The 19,027-nt window shown below is 36.8% G+C and overlaps 1 protein-coding gene across 7 annotated transcripts in view; it reads left to right on the top strand.

The window, feature by feature from the left end:
* The window catches only part of dmd (dystrophin), a 183,206-nt gene that overhangs the window by 138,393 nt on the left and 25,786 nt on the right, over positions 1-19,027 (top strand). For 6 of the 7 annotated variants that reach the window (XR_009203704.1, XM_058380897.1, XM_058380896.1 and 3 more), the window contains 12 exons: positions 1,759-1,833; positions 2,247-2,448; positions 6,031-6,116; positions 6,427-6,584; positions 6,908-7,074; positions 7,915-8,026; positions 8,221-8,357; positions 8,780-8,818; positions 10,451-10,516; positions 16,054-16,119; positions 18,027-18,185; positions 18,265-18,505. Coding sequence is in view for 6 of the 7 variants with exons in the window: in XM_058380897.1 (XP_058236880.1) it covers positions 1,759-1,833; positions 2,247-2,448; positions 6,031-6,116; positions 6,427-6,584; positions 6,908-7,074; positions 7,915-8,026; positions 8,221-8,357; positions 8,780-8,818; positions 10,451-10,516; positions 16,054-16,119; positions 18,027-18,185; positions 18,265-18,505 (1,508 nt within the window). In the remaining variant the exon portion in view is untranslated. Of the gene's footprint in view, positions 1-1,758; positions 1,857-2,246; positions 2,449-6,030; positions 6,117-6,426; positions 6,585-6,907; positions 7,075-7,914; positions 8,027-8,220; positions 8,358-8,779; positions 8,819-10,450; positions 10,517-16,053; positions 16,120-18,026; positions 18,186-18,264; positions 18,506-19,027 lie in introns of those variants that run through there. The other variant, XM_058380899.1, reaches the window with a different exon arrangement.

A 19,027-nucleotide genomic window follows, 5' to 3' on the forward strand; every position in this document is an offset into this window, starting at 1 on the left:
CTACAGTTCATTACTGCTTGTTTGCAGTCACACAAAATGTGAAAGCTATACTGAACAAGTTCTTGTGGTCAGACATCAATTTTCGGTGTGGTCATAAATATGAGCCAGCACTAAGGTCAGATCCATTTTATTTTTCAAGGACTGCAAGTTGAATCAAACTGAAATGTGGTATTCTACATCTATATACTAATGATGAGTAAATATTTAATGATGACATTTGACAGTGTTTCCATTGTGAGCTATCATTCACAAAATTTGCTAAAAAGTCTGTTTTTTTTTGTTTTTGTTTTTTTGATATTTCTATTGGATGTTTAACCTCTAGTGCCTCAAGGTACTTATACTGCACAAGCAAGGTTTCTCCCTGGCAAAGATTTCAATATATTCTGGGGTTTCAAGATGTTGAGGACTATATATGCAGTGATAAATGATGTTGTTTTGCAGGCAAAGGGTGGACACACTGAATATTGATTTGATTTGGGTTTCTTTTCTTTTCATTTGCTTTCCATTTTGTTAATTATTAAAAATAAAGTATTGACACATTGACATATTGACATCTGTTGAAAATGTCCAGTAACATTGCAAAAATGGCCAGTAACAATTTTTAGGTCAAAAAGATTATTTTTTTAATAGGCCATTTTAAGAATGTAAATAATAACAAATGCTTTGCAATGCTACTGTGCATGTCTGGTCCTGAAGCATTTCAAGTGTCAAGTTTCAAGTGGTATAATTTCATACTAATGTCAAAATTATTATTGCATTTTTTCCAACATTTTATAATTGTACTTGTAATGTAAATGCATCCCTGTTGGTATCCAGCCTTCTACCAAAGGCTTTTGATTTTCTAGGCTCTACCAAATTAATGTGTGGGGGTTGAATACTTATGCAAGCACATTGTTTTACATTTTTTTCTAAAAATATTTCCCAACATAAATTAAATGTTGCTTTAAAGTAGTTCAGCTTTAAAGAGTTTCAGTGTTTTAACATAAAATCTCAGACAGAATGAAATTTAATGTACTCAGTAATATGAGAGAATTGGTCAGGGGTTTGAATAATTTACTAATGCACTGTATGGGTTTGAGGTAAGTATGTATGTGTGCATACACCAGTCAGCCATAACATTAACAATAACCTAATGTTTTGGAGATGCTCTCACCTAGTCGCCTAGTCATCCCAATTTGACCCTTGTGAGAGGTGATCAGATCCTTATGGGTGCCCATTTTTCCAGCTTCTTGACTAAGAACTGACTGTTCACCTGTTGCCTACTAAATGTTATAATCAATTTCAGTGGTTTTTAATGTTATGGATGATTGGTGCATATATGTCCATGTCTAAATAACATGTGGTGACAAAAACAAAACCCCCAATAGATGTCAGTATGTAGTCAGGTTAGGCACTGATGTTGGGCAGGAAGGCCTTGGGTTCAGTTGGCATTCCAGTTCATCCCAAAATTCAGTGAGGTCGAGGTCAGGGCTCTCTCATGGTCATTCAAGTTATTCCACACCAACATGAGCAACCCAGCTCTTTATAGACTTTGCTTTGTGCTCAGGTGCATTGTCATACTGGTATAAGTTTGGGCTAGTCCTTTTAGTTCCACCTATGGGAATCATAATGCTACAGCATTCAAAGACATTCTAGACAACTGGTACTTCCAACTTTTTGGGAAAGCTCCACATAAGTGTGAGATGGTTTGTGTCTTCTTGAGTCTTTGAACACGAAGTACAATATATCTGTTTAATAATAACAATGTCTGCTTTACAGCGGATCTCAACAATGTAAGATTTTCAGCATACAGAACAGCAATGAAGTTACGGAGGCTGCAGAAAGCTCTGTGCTGTGAGTCCATTTCAAATTTAATGGTAATTTCTGGGGCATTGATGATTAATTAATAGAATTATATTCACAGCTTTTGAATATTGTATCTACAATCACTTGAGAAAATCAAATGAGATCCCATATGAGTAAAACTTTTTAGTACTTCAACAACCAGTAGTATAGGTATACACATTTAGACATTTAACTCATATATATGACCAGTGTTGTTCAGGTGTATTAATCATGAACACAGATTTATTATATGCATAGTGCTGCCCTATGACTACTAATAAAAAGGCCCACTGAGATTACTAAGCTAAAAAATGGAATTATAGTTTGGTGTAGTTAGAATAAAAAATGTGTACTAGAAGGAATTTCGAACCTTACTATCATACTATGTTATTGTTCTACTTATTTACTTTTTTTTTGTGCAGTGGACCTACTGGGGATGTCAGCAGCATGTGAAGCTTTTGAACAGCACAGCCTGAAACAAAATGAGCAGTTCATAGACATCATACAGGTGATAAGCTGTCTGACAAGTATCTATGACCGTTTGGAGCAGCAGCATAGCAGCCTTGTGAACGTTCCTCTGTGTGTGGACATGTGTCTCAACTGGTTGCTGAATGTTTATGACACGTATGTACCATTCCATTTTCCATTCCATGAGTTGTTTTAACATGCACTTCAATTTTACAATTTTTCTAACCGTGTTTCATTCTTTTATTATACAATATAAGATGGTGTGAGATTTAGAAAACTGAGTATTATGTTATATTTTAGCCCTTAATACAGGCACAAAGAAAGATCTCAGTTAAAAAGGAAAACATGAACATTTTAGCCTCAAAAGACCGCAAATATAGGCCTAAACAAGGAGCAAGATCAAACAATTTACAGATAATGTTAATGCAGTGATAATTATAAAATGCCTTTTTTTTTTCCCTCTCACATGCATTCAAAGTACTCTTTACCCTACTGAAAGTTATGGTATAAAATGGTAGAAAATTATTTTTCCTATATTATTTAGCCTATTATTTAGCCTAATTTTGGGAATGTTGGGACGTTTTTTAAATTTGAATAAAATGAAAACTAAAAGAATTTCAAATCACGTGAGCCAATATTTTATTCACAATAGAACATAGATAACATAACAAATGTTTAAACAATAATTTTACAATTTTATGCACAAAATTTTATGCTCATTTCAAATTTGATGCCTGCTACAGGTCTCAAAATAGTTAGGACGGGGGCATGTTTACCTCTTCTTTTCAAAACAGTTTGAAGACATCTGGGCATCGAGGTTATGAGTTTCTGGAGTTTTGGTGTTGGAATTTGGTCCCATTTTTGCCTGATATAGGTTTCTAGCTGCTGAAGAGTTTGTGGTCATCTTTGTCATATTTTTCGTTTAGTGATACGCCAAATGTTCTCTATAGGTGAAAGATATGGACTGCAGGCAGGCCAATTCAGCACCCAGACTCCTCTACTACGAAGCCATGCTGTTGTAATAGCTGCACTATGTTGTTTTGCATTGTCCTGCTGAAATACACAAGGCCTTCCATGAAATATGTTGCTCTAAAACCTTTATTTACCTTTCAGCATTCATAGTGCCTTCCAAAACATGCAAGCTGCCCATATCATATCCACTTATTCATACAAATTTATTAATTCTCATTAATTCAGTTTATTAATTCATTAATTCAATTTATTTGTATAGTGTCTTTTACAATGGACATTGTCTCAAAGCAGCTTTACAAAAGAAGAGAAACAGAGAAAGGAGAGAAAATAAATAAAGAAATATATTACTTATGCACCCCCAAACCATCAAAGATGGAGACAGCTATACCAGTTCTGGGTAGGGCCTCCATTTGCTCACAGTATACCCTTAATACTTTGTGGCATGAATTTCAAAAGATGTTAGAACCATTCCTTTGAGATTCAGTTGACATGACTACACAATTCCTGCAATTCCTCCATTCCTGATTTTTGAGGTGAACTTATATGATGCATATCACCTGCTCTACCACAACCGAAAAGGTATTGCATTTGATTCAGACCTAGTGGCTAGGAAAGGCACTGAAGAACACTGAACTTGTTTAACTTGGGTCCATGGATTCATTAAAACAATTTTATATAATATTTTTGTACACCGTAGCATTATGATTTTCCTTCACTGGTAAAGTGAACCTAGCCCAGATATGTTCCAGCATGATAACTCTCCGATGCACAAAGCAAGGTCAATGAAGACAGAGGTTTGCTGATGAATGATCTGCAGAAAGCCCTGACCTCAACCCCACAATACACCTTTGGGATGAATTGGAAAACCACTGTGCACCACGCCTTCTTGTTAACATTCTCAACCTCACTAATGCTCTTATGTCTGCATGAGCAAAATCTGGAAAAGATTGGAAAGAAAAGCGAAAGCTGTTATAGAAGCAAAGAGGGCCTATCATTTTAAAGATGGATGTTCAACAAACTCATCTGGTTGTGATGATCAGGTGTCCACATACATTTCCACATACCTGATCTAGCACCTCCCAAAAGGTGTTGTATTTGATTTAAATCTAGTGATTAAGAAAGGCACTGAAGAACATTGAATGCGTTGCCATGTTCATGAAACCAGTTTGAGATGACTATTGCTTTGTGACATGGTGCATTATCAAGTGGCCAACTGTACCATGTTTGGTCAGACCCCAAGAAGTGTTTTCAAACACTTCTTCATACGTCACACTAAACAGCATCATCTGCTGCACTCATTTTGTCATTCTTTTTCCCTCACTCATTTCTCACTTGAAAATAACTGCTTTAATTTGTACAGTTTTCAAGATTCCCACATTTAGATGATCAAACCTGGGTGTGACAGGAATTGTCATGTCAAATTGCAGACAGATTGCACACATCTCTCTCTTTCAATTCATTCTTCTTTCTTTCCTGCATTCATTTCTATGTGGAGAAGCTAGAGCGGGTGATTCCGCTCTAGGGTGAGTGTTCATTTGTCTGAACTCACTGTTTTGTTTTGTTTTGTTTTTAATTTATAGACTTTCACCTAGAAACTCCATTCAATCTTTAAACAGTGCAACTACTTCTCCTTCCAGAAATGTTTAAATATATGATTGAATTGAAATATATTTTTCGTTATGACAATTTGACACTGGGGCGAGTAGGTTTAAAACCGTTTCCTCTCAGCACATTTTTGCCTTTAAGTTGATCAGCAAGCATTTCTGACTAACCGGTGTCTTCTACAAATTCTGTATAGTCTTCACCAAATTTGTATCACAGCATTTTGAGACCATATATAGAAGACTTTTATATTTAGACTTTTATAGACTTTTTTGGTATATTTGTTATATTTGTCCAGTATGCAAATTAATTTGATAGTAAAGATGCAAATCAGGATGTGATGGCACATCTTAGTTCATATTTCGAACAATCCAAGAACTTCAACAAGTTAATTTCATGTCTAGGTGGCAGTATAAATGACAGAGTCAGTTCAATAACAAATAGCTGCAAACTTAGAACTGAACCAAGGTTCTTCTTCAAGGTTTCTCTTGGTATAATAATCATGAAATTTAGAAGAGAGCACTGGGAGACCAACCTGAACGAAACTTGTTTCTCTAAATTTGGAGAATAGTTTGGCCATAATGCACAGGTAAATTTGACAGTGAAGTCACCTCTCCAAGAAATTCAAATCCCCTCTAGTAGGTGCTGTAATTCACAAATTATAGCTCATTCACAAATAATATCTAATAATTTTTTAACTATTTGAACCAACAAGCAATCAGTTCTGCTAATCAGTTTACCTGTGTCTATTATCAGTAGCTGGTTAGAGTATTAATGTCAGAGTTTTTAAACCTTTCTGTTCTGCCTGAGTGTGTTTAAAAAAGTTTTTTGCTTTCTCCAAATCAGTTTATTCTTGTAAAGTTGTGATGGTACATTAAAAACCATGTAGTCTTACAATAGTTTGCCATGCTATTTGTGCACAGCTTAGTCAAACTAAACCTCTCTAAGCAGCACACACACAACAAACTTTACTACAGATAGTATTGTGGTCAACAGACAGTGGTCTTTTTCTTTTATCAGTTAGCCCACCTAACTGCAGCTGCATTTCCTCCCGGGGCCATGGGCTACAGCCCAGTTTAGCCTATGCATAAGTTCAAACTTTGCTATACCTATCCATGCAACAGTCTGTGTGTATTAATGCTCAATTTAATTTAACTTTCACAGAGGTAGAACTGGGAGGATTCGAACCCTTTCTTTAAAAACAGGAATTATCTCTCTCTGCAAAGCTCACCTTGAAGACAAATACAGATGTAAGTTATTTTATCTGTGATTATTATTTGTTTAATATACATTGATAAATGGGAAACTTGCTGTTTAATTCAGCTATATTAATATTATCAGTATAGTATTTTTTTATTATTCTGCTATTTTGCTTATCTGTTTATTTTTATAAGCTAACAAAAAATTATTAGTGGACATTTTAGAAAATGCAGCATTTTAAAAAGGAAAATCTTTAACAGTGTTTTCCACTCAACAGGCACTTTTTTGCACTGTATTTTATTTCAATTTATTGTCCAACAGGTATATCTCTTACTTATTTTATATTTGTGTTCTTACTAGTTCTGTTTAGACAGGTGGCTAGTGCCACAGGTTTCTGTGACCAGCGCCGCCTTGGCCTTCTGCTGCATGACTCAATCCAGATCCCCAGGCAGCTTGGTGAGGTGGCATCATTTGGAGGAAGCAACATTGAACCTAGTGTGCGCAGCTGTTTTCAGTTTGTAAGTCTAATAATGGCATTATCATGTTTTAATATGCTTGGCGAGAAGTTGTTAATAGTTATGTATAGTTAATATAAAGAATTATAATTGCTTATAATAACATAATCACTTATATTGAAAAATAATGTTGCTGTTGTTCATTGTCAAAAAAGTTAGTTTGTTAGTTAGCTTTTTTAACAAAAGAAGTTCATCATCATACTCTCTAATGGACTCCTCTAATGGCACTCTAATATTATGCTGATAATGCAAAGCAAAAAAATGTTTAGAATGTGTAAGAAAAAAAACTTCAGTGTCATATATCATTTGTCTCTTATTCACTAAAGGCAAATAACAAGCCAGAACTAGAAGCATCAGTCTTCTTAGACTGGATGCGTTTGGAGCCTCAGTCAATGGTCTGGCTCCCTGTACTTCACCGTGTTTCAGCAGCAGAAACAGCCAAGCACCAAGCCAAATGTAACATCTGCAAGGAATGTCCTATTATTGGCTTCAGGTATTTATTTCTTAAAAAATTAGCATGCTGCAGTTTGTAACCAGGTTTGAATGTGAAATTGCTGTTCAATTGTATGAAGACATAGATAGGCCTGTGCCTCATGGACCTTAGTATTAAAGGATTAGTAATAGTATTAAACCATATGAACATTTACTTAAAAATTTAGACAAGCTGCTTAATAAGTTATTCTACTTTAATTAACTAAATCTATTGTACATTGCATAGATAAATTTCTAAACATGACTTAAGGGATACACTGGATTATAGCACATGGGGGATTGTACACTGCAGGCTGTAGTATGCAGATATTACACATATTGTAGTAACTCAATGCAACGCAAAGCAGAACACAAAATCTCAGGATGAAGGATTTGGGGCAAATAGATTTATTAAAAATAATAATCAAAAACAAAACAATAGTGCACATTTTAAAAAGAAAGCTGTATTCAGCAATCATGGTCATTAAAGGAAGTGTAATGTGCCGTGTGGAAGAACAGAGCTCAAAGTTCATAAGCACAGAGCAGTGAGTTATTCTTTATTGAAAAGAGAAGCTATTTTTTATGTTGATAGAATGTGGTTCTGGTTGGCTTGGGCAAAAAGGAAAGAGGGAAGTTTGAATGAGTTGATTATAGAAAAAGTATGATTTGTAAAAAATTATATCATATGTGTTATGTAAAATTTGGTATGTAAAAATTATTTCTGAGTATATTCTTTTAATATTATTCTAATAGTAAATTAGATTAAATTGTTTAAAAGCTTCTGCACCCTCTTATTTAAATTCACTGTGGATTACCATAATGATATTTTGACAGATATCTAATGTATCTTACCTTTCTGCAGGTATAGAAGCTTAAAGCACTTTAACTACGACATCTGCCAGAGCTGCTTCTTTTCTGGCAGAGTGGCTAAAGGTCATAAAATGCAATATCCCATGGTTGAATATTGCACTCCGGTATGTTTGGCAAAGCATCTTTCTTACATTCAATATTTTTGTGTTTGTATTATGTTTTTGGACATGCATAAAATCTGCAGAGATATCTGTCTGCTAACCGGATTGTATAATTGCATGAAGTGTAGAAGTATTCCCAATCTAGTTGGCCAGTAAATATATGCTTTTTGTCATTGTTATTTGTGTGTCTCTCCTAGACAACTTCTGGTGAAGATGTAAGAGATTTTGCCAAGGTGCTAAAGAACAAATTCAGGACAAAACGTTATTTTGCTAAACACCCCCGTATGGGCTACCTCCCTGTGCAGACCATCCTGGAGGGTGATAACATGGAAACGTGAGAGATATTTTCAGTTGCATTTCATTGTGACCACAAAGTTTGCATTTTTTACAGAGGGCCACCTATCATCAAATTGACTACCTCTTTAATTAAATAGTTGGGGTGTTTTTTTTGGTGTTCCTTGGATAAAGCTTGTGTTTTCTCTGTGGTTATATACATATCAGGGAGCATGAAATAAGATTTAACTGCCTGATTTAACTACAGTAGAAGTACTTTTACTTAACAAAGAAGTGTTCTGGTAGGAAAAATGTTGAGGCATGCTCCACATGTTACAAAGCAGCACTGGACTAAGCCAACCTACAATAGACTTCATTTGTGATTAATATAAAATATCTATGTGTGCAGTATTATGCCATTTATGAAGTAATGCAATTACTACTCTGTGTGTGTGTGTGTCTTCTCTTTAACTTGTTTTGCAGCCCTGTTACTCTGATTAACTTCTGGCCTGTTGACCACCTGTGAGTACTGCTGTTACAAATATTCACTTTAGTACAGGCAGGTATTTAAATGGCTCATGAAAACAGCTATGGAGCTAAACAAAAGTTGGCAAATAAAATCATGCAAAATAAAAACCATATCAAATGGACAGTAATAGAGACTACCTCTAAAAGTATTGGAACAGCTAGGACAATTTAGTTGTGTTTGCTTTATACTGAAGACATTTGAGTTTGAAATCAAAACTTGACAGATTATCTAAAAGAAATAAAAGGGGTCATTTCCAAAATACCAGAGGAATTAAATTGACACATGGCACATGATAGATTGATCTATCTATCTATCTATCTATCTATCTATCTATCTATCTATCTATCTATCTATCTATCTATCTATCTATCTATCTATCTATCTATTATGAGACTGCATGAGGCTGTCATGTGTCAATTTAATGCCACTGGTATTTTGGACATGACCCCTTTTATTTCTTTTAGTTATTATTTCTTTTATCTAGTATGAGACTGCATGTAAATATTATGTTTGTCTGGTAGAGATTGGATAATCAGGTTGTAGGTTAGGGAAGAAGAGGAGGGGGAAACCTTTCGGCTGTGCAAGGAAATTTGTGCCACAAAATTTAATTTTATGTCTTATCAATACAACTGGCATGATACAGCTTGAAGAAACATGGGATGTCTCCTAATTCTGCTGTCCCCTAATTCTATATGGATAGATATTGCCTAGTTTTGCAATCTTGGTCTCTCTAAACTCAGCACATAGTTCCAAGAGAATGGGTCTTGGTGACTTTCTCACACCAGATTCTAATTAGTTTCAGAACCTGTTTGCCACGTTTATCTGTATGCTGGTATTAGCATAGCAGAGATGTGGTCCATTTATTTAAGTTTTCTTTTTTTCTTAACACAGCTGTATGCAGTAAAATGGCAGAATGAGTTTGGAACAGTTTGTCTCACCATCAATGGTTGAGCTCACATATCATCCTGAAGTCTCAGTTTTAAATGTGGGTCCATTGTTCTTCCTGAATTCTCAGGGATTTTTCTCTTCCCACTGTCACCTCTAGCTAGCTCATTCCAGATTGAAATCTAGTTATTCAGCACAATTATTAAACAACAGCTTATAGGAAAGCTTATAAGTAGCTCTGCCCCTGGATTTTGGACGTTATTAGTGGGAGACCCTAGTCTGTCAGGATAGGCAAGGTAGAATATTTTCGTAACACACTACCATGAAGAAAAAGGCCAAGGGAACACAGGAAATAAGGCATAAAAATGTAAGTGTATGTGTCATGTGTTCTCTTGACTTCTGCTTCACCATTTAAAGGTAGTATAAAAGTTTATACACATTAGCATAGTATAGTATAACCTGTATATATTTCCTGTATCCTATAAATTCCAGTGGCATGTACAGTTACAAGAAATTGCTGACAATACAGAGAGGTAGCAAGTAGGGATGCAACAATACAGTTAACCCACGGTTCAATACGTACCTCATTTTTTTAACCACAGTTTTCGGTTCGGCTCTGATGGCTTGGCAAATTAGAGTTTTTTCATTATTCTTTGCTTGGGTGACAGGAACAGTGTATCCTTTGTATTCTGTATCCTTTTGATGTGTAATTCCTTATTTTGCTTCTCTGTCAATTATAGCCCAGCTTCTTCTCCACAACTGTCCCATGATGACACCCACTCACGCATTGAACATTATGCTAGCAGGTGAGAGCAATATTTGAAAACATGTAGGAAAACATAAAAAACAGCTCCACAATTCACCTTTATTTTTATAAACTGATACATGGGGAAAACCCTTCATATGGTCATATTTTGACTATATATAGGTCTCAAATCTTCAAAACAATTAAAACAGGTCTTTCCTGACCTAAAATTCTGAAAATCCTTTTTAGAGATATCTCAATCACAAATAAATATACATTTCAATATTAAAATACAATAAGAAAAGTTCTTATATTTAGAAATGGTTCATGCTTAAGTCTTGACTAACAGGTAATAATGCAAATCACTTGTGTTTAAACCTCTGGGGTACCAAATCTGGTCTTTTTCAGTAGGGTCTGAAAGTAGGGTAGGGTCATTTGCCTTTAAGCAAATGATTACTAAAACATAAGAAACATTGAATAAACATCTTAAAAAAGTGTGGTATAATTAACTAACTATGATTAAAATAGAATTATGAAATAGCACCTCATCCAACACATCATTTTTGCATTTTTTTTGCATTGATAGTGCACATAATAGAAAATCTTTATGTGGACATTTAAGAACATAATTATGTGCAGTAATGTCTTTTTCAATTAATTAATGGTATTATTTAAGGAATCACTTGAGGTTCATGCCTTAGATGAGGTAAATTCCAAAATTATTGGCATGAGATCGATCAAAAATAAACAATTAATTCAATTTTAGTTTTTGTTTTATATTTTGCTATTTACAGTCACTGAGGATAATAGCATCTGGCAGATGACCAAATGTAAATTACTTGAGCATAAAGATATTAAAATGCTAGTTATTAATAGGTTTTAACATAATATTTTTATTTATAAGATTTAAATTTTAAAGTAATTGTATTTACCACAATTAATATTAAATAATGCCTTTTTCTGAAATAATTTTAGTTCCCTTTCGAGGGAATTCGACGCTGCATCATGGCTGATGCTATGGGAACACTTCTTTGCGGAAGTTGTGTCTGAAGTTCTGTATGAAATGATTTAGTGGCTTAGGTTATGTGACGAAACCATGAGTCCCAGCTAAACCATAAAACGGCATCTACGTCACATCCCTTTAGTTTTTTGTCTTCAGAAAGCACTCTGTAATCAGCAGAGGCAGTGCGCTGAGTTACTGGATGCAGAACAAGAGATGGTTTGTCCCCTTTCTCTTGCCCTCTCTCCCGACTCCGATGTCCTCACTTCAGCTTGAGGAGTTTGCTGGGCAGTTTCTCCCGACCTGGACGAGGATTAATGTTCTTTGCATCGGGGTCCGAGGAGCTCAATGTGGGCAATGAGTAGCAAACAGCAGAAGAATTGCCATTACATTCTGTGACATTTGAAGAGCTCCTGGAGGTGGTTGCACATGCTTAGATTGGCCTGAGGGAAAGGTTATCATTGCCTGTTCTAAGCTTAATGATTGCTACCTTACCACTGGCTATGCTCCATCTCCACTCAGGCACCTCCCTTTTTTATCTGACCTCCATGCTGAGGTGTTGAGGTCATGGCAAAATCCAAATTCTGCCCGTTTGGTTTTCCCCAGAAATTTCCAATCAGTTGCCCGTTGTGGGCTCAAATGAACACGGGTATGCGCCGATGCCTAGCGTTGAAGAGACTATAGCGCTCTCTCTCCCCTTCATCAGCTGCAGAGAGGAAGCTTGCTGTCCTGTCCAAGCCCTGGCCCTTTTATGGAAAGCCTACATGGCCACTGGTCAAACTGGTGTGGCAGCGCTGAGGCAGTTGTGACTCAACATAACAAGTATAAAATACAAAGATAATGTCTTTTTGTTAGACACTCCAGTTTCTTCCAGGAGCTTGTTCTGTGATGCTGTTAATACAGTCAGTGACTGCCACTAGGAGGTAAAGTGGCAAACAGCAGCTTTACACCTTGCCACAAGTTCAAGATGATAACTCTCAAGCTCATAATTTCTCAGATCAGGTCGAAGTGCTGGTTTGTGACAATAGATGTGAATCCTTATTTTCACATAGGAACAAAGTGCATGGATACTGCCCTGGTGCAATTGCTTCTGCAAGACAGCTGTGTGCTCAGTTATCTAGTTGGCTGGCTCATCATTCTGGCTCTGTCAGGGGACATGGCAGCCAGTCATTGAGATGTCATGCTTACCCACATGGGGTCCCAGGGCCTCAGACTGAACCCAGAGAAGTGATTGCTTTCGCCATCTCAGAGAACCACCACCTTGGGGGAAGTTTGGGATACAACCACGATCCGCTCGGGTGGAGTCCATCCTTTCTGCTGTGAAGGACATTCACCTAGGCCTCTGCCCAGGCACAGAGCATACTCAGATCCATTAGCCAAAGTCATACCCATGTGTCTGCTACACATGAGAACGTTCCAGCTATGGATCAGAAGCAAGTGTTTTCACACCCACAGAGCCCTTCAGGGTTGTAAGGGTTACACGTCATGGACATATTATGTACCTTTCTTATGTGGACAAGACCCCAGTTTCTTACCTTGGGCAGCAGGGTGATGGGCCAACTCTTTATCCCCACCCTGAAATTTGGAACCACCCAGCTCCTAGATTCTGGTCTCTCAACCAAGGTTGAGGAGACTATACCGGATTCCAAGGCTCCCTCCACCAGGAGATTGTATGCCCGGAATTGGAGGCTCTTTTAGCATCTGCTGCAGTCAGTATAATCAGGACACAGTTCACTGCCCTGTTAGTACTGTGCTAGAGTTTCTGCAGATGCGGCTCTCTGAGGGCCTATCACCATCTACATGGAAGGTCTACTTCAGTGTAGGTCTATTTTGATGTAGACAACTATTGCTCTGAACCAAGTACCTGTTCTCAGGGCCTCCTTACAGAGGCACCCACTTTCTATGCTGTACCAGGTGGCTGAGACCTTCCTGGAGACCACCTCTCATTGTTCCTAGAGGGATTGCTTGAAGCTCCTTCGACCCAATGGAGTCAGCCTCTTGAAAAGTTTCTGACCCTGAAAATGGCTCTGCTCCTGGCCTTGGCTTTGCTATGAAGGGTTCTACAGTAGCCCCCTACTGCCTACTGTCTGGAGTTTGATCCTGATTAATGCTATTATGCATCCTAGGGCAGGATACTCTAGTCTCTAGGATAGTCTGCTTCGGTGGCCACACCAATGGTAATCCAGTCTCTCAGCAGCGCTAGCTGACTGGGTAGTGGAGGCTTCGCCTCTGGGTGTTAGGGCTCAATCTCTAGCTCAGAGTATTCTCTACAGGATGTTTATGGTGTGGCAGGCTGATGTCTCTGTAAAGTTTTATCAGGTTCTGTAACCTGGACCTGGACCAGGGTTGCAGGGCTAGTGTTTCCCAGTTCACTCATGTCTTTTCACAGTCTTAGGGACAGACATCTCCCAGCATGTGGTGGCATGGTATTTAAATTCCCATAGCGTAAGCTATTATGCTGAGTCAAGTTCCCTCGAAGGGGAACTAAACCAGTTTCCCTAGAAGAAAAGAAGGTGCTGCATCATTTGCCACACTTCTGACATCTCCCCTCACGCTTCCTTCAGACATTTAGAAGCAGGAAGGATGTGACATAGATGCCTTTTTTTGGTTTTGCTGGCACACATTGCTTTGTCACATGACCTACCCAAGTCCATAAATCGGCATATTTCACATGAAGCTTCAGGCACAACTTTCACAATGACTTGTTTGTTCCCATAGCATCAGCTATGACACAGCATCTCGGTATCTTCTCAGGAAACGAGGGTTAAATGCGTAATCTAGTGTAGTTTTTCTTACAACATACACTGGCTGAACGATGAAATGAACAATTTCTTTAAAAGGTGTACACTATAGTCTCCAGAGATATGTTGTAGCTGATCATTTCAGGACAGAGGATACAGTGGGAGGCCCAAGTGTACATCTGCCCAAGAAGACAAATACTTACAAGTGTCCTGCTTGAGAAACAGATGACTCAGTGCTCCTGAATTGGCTGCATCATTGAATAAATCAAGAGAGAAACCAGTGTGCACAGACACTGTGCACTGAAGACTCAGATTAGCTGGCCTCATAGGCAGAGTTGCCAAGAAAAAAACCCTTACTAAGTAACAAATCTGAAGAAAAGTTTGCAGTTTGCCAAAATGTACAAACACTGGAGTTTAGATGACTGGAACCATGATGTGTTGTGGACTGTATCCCATCTTGCTGGTGTGGAACTGGAATGACTTTGGAAAGTGCTGCAGAAGACCTTGGAAGAAATCACAACTGAATATCTGCAAAAACTAATTAGTAGAATGCCACAAATTTGTCAGGTAGTCAAGGGCCATTTTAAAGAACTTTACTTTTTAAAATAAAGTTTAACATGCAAATTTGATTTGACCATTGTTCTGTGCTCAAATATAAAAATGGATATTGTTCTGTGATTTTGTGTTCAGTGAGCCATTTACAACCATTTTACCATTTTACTGGATAAAACCAAGAAGATAATAAAAATACATAAATTCGGGTGCAGGCATTTTCAAACGTTTTCTTGCCAGTGCATAAGGTTAGAATATGCTTGGAGAGTGATCTTTAACCCCACTTCCATGCATCTTTTCAGCTGCTTTTAAGCGCCCCCTAAACAGCCGCCATGACTCTTATCATGATTTTTCAACAAAGGTTCAGAAAGTGTCTACAGTCAAAAAGGTTGATCTTGGTCTCATTTGACTCTTCACAGTACATATTTCCTGTAGTTCAGGTGCTGTGTATTGTGCATGGATCTCTTAAAAAGGTGTTCAAGCTTTCCAAATTGCTCGTTATAGTGAAGGTGTCTATTTGAAAGTAAATTTGAAAAGTGACAAGTATCAATGAAACTTGTGCATTCACTTTGAAAATTTTCAGCTTTTAAAGACTTGTTGAATTTTTTGAAGTGATAGTGCTTCTAGTTTTTTTTATTGCTTATATAATTATACCCATTAATTTACTCGCGCAGTTGTACTAGTAAATTATTTTTTGTCTGTGTTTTGTGCTGAATGTGGAAATGTGTTAAAAACATTTTATATACATCTCAGGTCAACAATATTGTTAAAGGAAATTTTTGGCAAATTCATATTTAAAATAAAACATTGTTTGACATTCAGTATATCTGAGAAAATAATTAAAATATAGAATTTATAAAAATTTGATTTTTATTAACAGTGAGGCAAGTATCACTAAAACGTGGAAAGCTCTCTGTCATGTCTACAATGCTCTAGAAGGGTGCAAGAAGTTCTGGAGTTAATAGGACATTGTAACTGAGTTAAATTGGACACGTTTTGTATGTTCTAGTGCAGTATATCCCAGGCCTGGTCATAGAATACCACTGCCTTGCACATTTTAGTGTTTTACTGCTTATAGTGAGCTAATTAATAGGCCTGAACTATACTGATTGATATCAATTTGTTTTTGCTTGACATATGCACACTGTCACAAGAAAATGTCTAGGTGTTACACACCATCTCTGGCAGTTGGTGTGAAATAGAACATTGAAATACCAGGCAGTGGTACTCAGTGACCAGCATTAAAAATTCTAGAGCATTTTGAAATATGTGAAATTAACAATAAATTGATTCTCTCTTTCACAGGCTCGCTGAAATGGAAAACAGAAATGGCTCATATGTGAATGAGAATATTTCTCCTAATGAGAGCATGTGAGCTGTCACCTTCTAAATTCACCATAAATGTTTGCTCCCAATCAGTAATGTATTTTGCTTATATTCATATTCACTGTTAATAATCTTTGCTTTTTGCTAAATATAAAAAGCCAGTAGAAGAACGAAGATAGATTTTAATGTGACCTTGAAACAAACGAAATTCAAGGGAAAATGGAACTAATAGGGAGATACAATTAAGTAATACCCATCAACACACATAATACTTCGTGGCATGCTTTTACATTCAGTACAGTCTTTGCACACCTGGATGTTGCAATTTTATCATACTCTTCCTTGCTAGCTCCATCTCCTTAAAATTGCCAGCTGGTCTTTCCTGTACTGCTATGCCACAGATTTTGATTGGATAGTCTTGGCTCTAGCTGGGTCATTCTGAACTTCTCTTCCTGAAGCAATTCTATGAGTGACATGGAGATGTGCTCTGTTGAAAGGTGAAATTCCTTGTCATATTGATATATTGCCGAAAGTTTGTGGACACCTGACCATCACACCCTTATGTGCTTGTTGAGCATCTCAGTCCAGATTTTGTTTCCCTTTTGTTGCCACATACATTTGGCCATATAGTGTATCCTAGATAGAGTGCCAGCTGAAGAGATACAGCATGATGGTACTCTGTTTCAAGGCAGGAAACATTTTGTTACATTTTTTGATGATTTTTGTTATTGGTTTTGTGCCAGAGGTATTTTGTAATTAAGTCTAAGAAATATGGCAACCCTCTGACATCAACAAACATTCTTTTATGATGCTTTCCAGCCTTGCACTGCAGCTTTTTCAGTTGTTTTTTTCTTTCTTCAGTTCCTCTTCACAAGCTGAAATGCATGCTCATTTGGGTTAGGGTAGGGGATTGACTTGGCCAGTCTAAAACCTTCCACATTTCAATTTGGACCATTGTCTTACTGCCTGTTGAATTTTCTCCCAAGAATATTAGATTCTTTCTAATTATTTCTTTTACATTTCTTTGTAGATTGGCAATGTTTCAGTAGTTTGTTCAGGATTCTGCTACTATCATGAGTTGATAAATAAACTTAAGTGAGCTTGTTCTGGAAGAAACCATAAAGCCCAAGCAATGACACTACTTACACCATTCCTGACCAATGAGATTGTATGGGTTTTTTTCCCCCATCACTTTGGTCGGCGTTACTCTTTTGTGAACTCTTGTGACTCATCTGTGTATTTTTTTGCCAATTCAAATCTGGCCTTCTAATCCTTACTTCTGATGAGTTGTTTACATCTTTTGGTATGGCTTTTATATTTCTGCTTTTGAAGTTTTTTATTGAGCAGTAGATCTTCACCCCTGCCTAGTAGAGCTTGTTGATGATTTACTGCATGTTGTTTTAGGGATTTTCGTCACAGCACGTTGTTTGATGTCTGGAAGTACATCAAAGATTTCTTTTTATTTTAGGACATTCCAAATTGTTTTGTTGTCTAAGTGTATGTCTGTGGCTCAAACCAGGAGTAAAATAATTAACGATGGTTAAATAATTAACCATTCAATCAGTCACACTTCAGTCACAGGGGACTGCATCACAATTTGCTAAAACAGAGAGAACATCTGGGGAAAAATCAAAGCACAAAGAACAACTTACATATGATAAACATAATTTAATATATTACAATAAAAAACGTGCTTTTGATGGCTATTAAACAGTTTAAAAACACATATAGATTAGAAAAACAACTCACATTGAAGTTTTATTTTTAGTATTGCCATTGCAGTTTGCATAAGGCAAAGTCAAAATATTTTCTTTTTAACTGAAAATGTCATAAAAAGTGTGCTCTTGTTTATACATGTAAATCAAGCCCTATTTTAGAACCAAACAATGTTTAAATACAGTGATTTTCCATTTGTTAAAGATTTTTTAGTATGTGTGTTCTGGTTATTGTAGGGATGATGAGCATCTACTGATCCAACACTACTGCCAGAGTCTCAATCAGGGCTCCCCCTTAAACCATCCGCAGAGTCCAGCACAGATCCTGATTTCAATGGAGACTGAAGAAAAGGGGGAACTTGAGAGAGTTCTCAGTGATCTAGAACAAGAGAATAGGTTTGAACATTTTACTTTTTTTTCAAGAGCTTAGATAATTCTGTTGCAGGGCAATAAATTATCATTGTCAATGTTTTAGGAGGCTACAGGCAGAATATGATCGACTTAAAAAGGCCCATGACCACAAGGGGTTTTCACCGCTTCCTTCACCACCACCAATGCTACCTGCTTCACCACAGAATCGGGATGCAGAGCTTATTGCTGAGGCAAAACTACTGAGACAACACAAAGGTCGCTTAGAGGCAAGAATGCAAATTCTGGAAGACCATAACAAGCAGCTTGAGTCTCAGCTTAAGAGGCTTAGACAGCTACTAGAGCAGGTGGGTAGGAAATTTTTACAAATTTATTTAAAATAGGTTTCATATTTTTTTTAAATGATATATTGTTATATATATAACATATGATCAAAAGTATGTGGACATCCCTCCATCATACTCATGTGGAATATTACTACGAAGGTGGAAGTACATAATAGTCTAGAACAGGGGGCTCCAACCATTTTTCCTCAGAGAGCTAATTTGACAAGAGCTACTGTCTTATATTATTTATACATTTAACATTTACATAGCTTATTGCCATAAACCAAACCAGCTGAATAATAAATTTTGATTGATTTTGCAATTAATCAATTTAAGTTCACATAAGCAGCATGTAAACTGTTGAGTCGAGTTCATTGATTAAAGGGTTTGCTGACAAGATTTATCAGTTATTGTCAGATTTTCTTCATTCACGTGGATTCTGTTTATCAGCAAATTGTTACTGACAAGTCCCACATACCCTGATGTCCTCAGCAAGACTGAAAAATATTCTTTCCATAAAAAAGGGAACACTTTGATATTAAT

Source organism: Hemibagrus wyckioides, linkage group LG26 (genome assembly GCF_019097595.1).
Source record: "Hemibagrus wyckioides isolate EC202008001 linkage group LG26, SWU_Hwy_1.0, whole genome shotgun sequence".
Lineage (NCBI taxonomy): Eukaryota > Metazoa > Chordata > Actinopteri > Siluriformes > Bagridae > Hemibagrus > Hemibagrus wyckioides.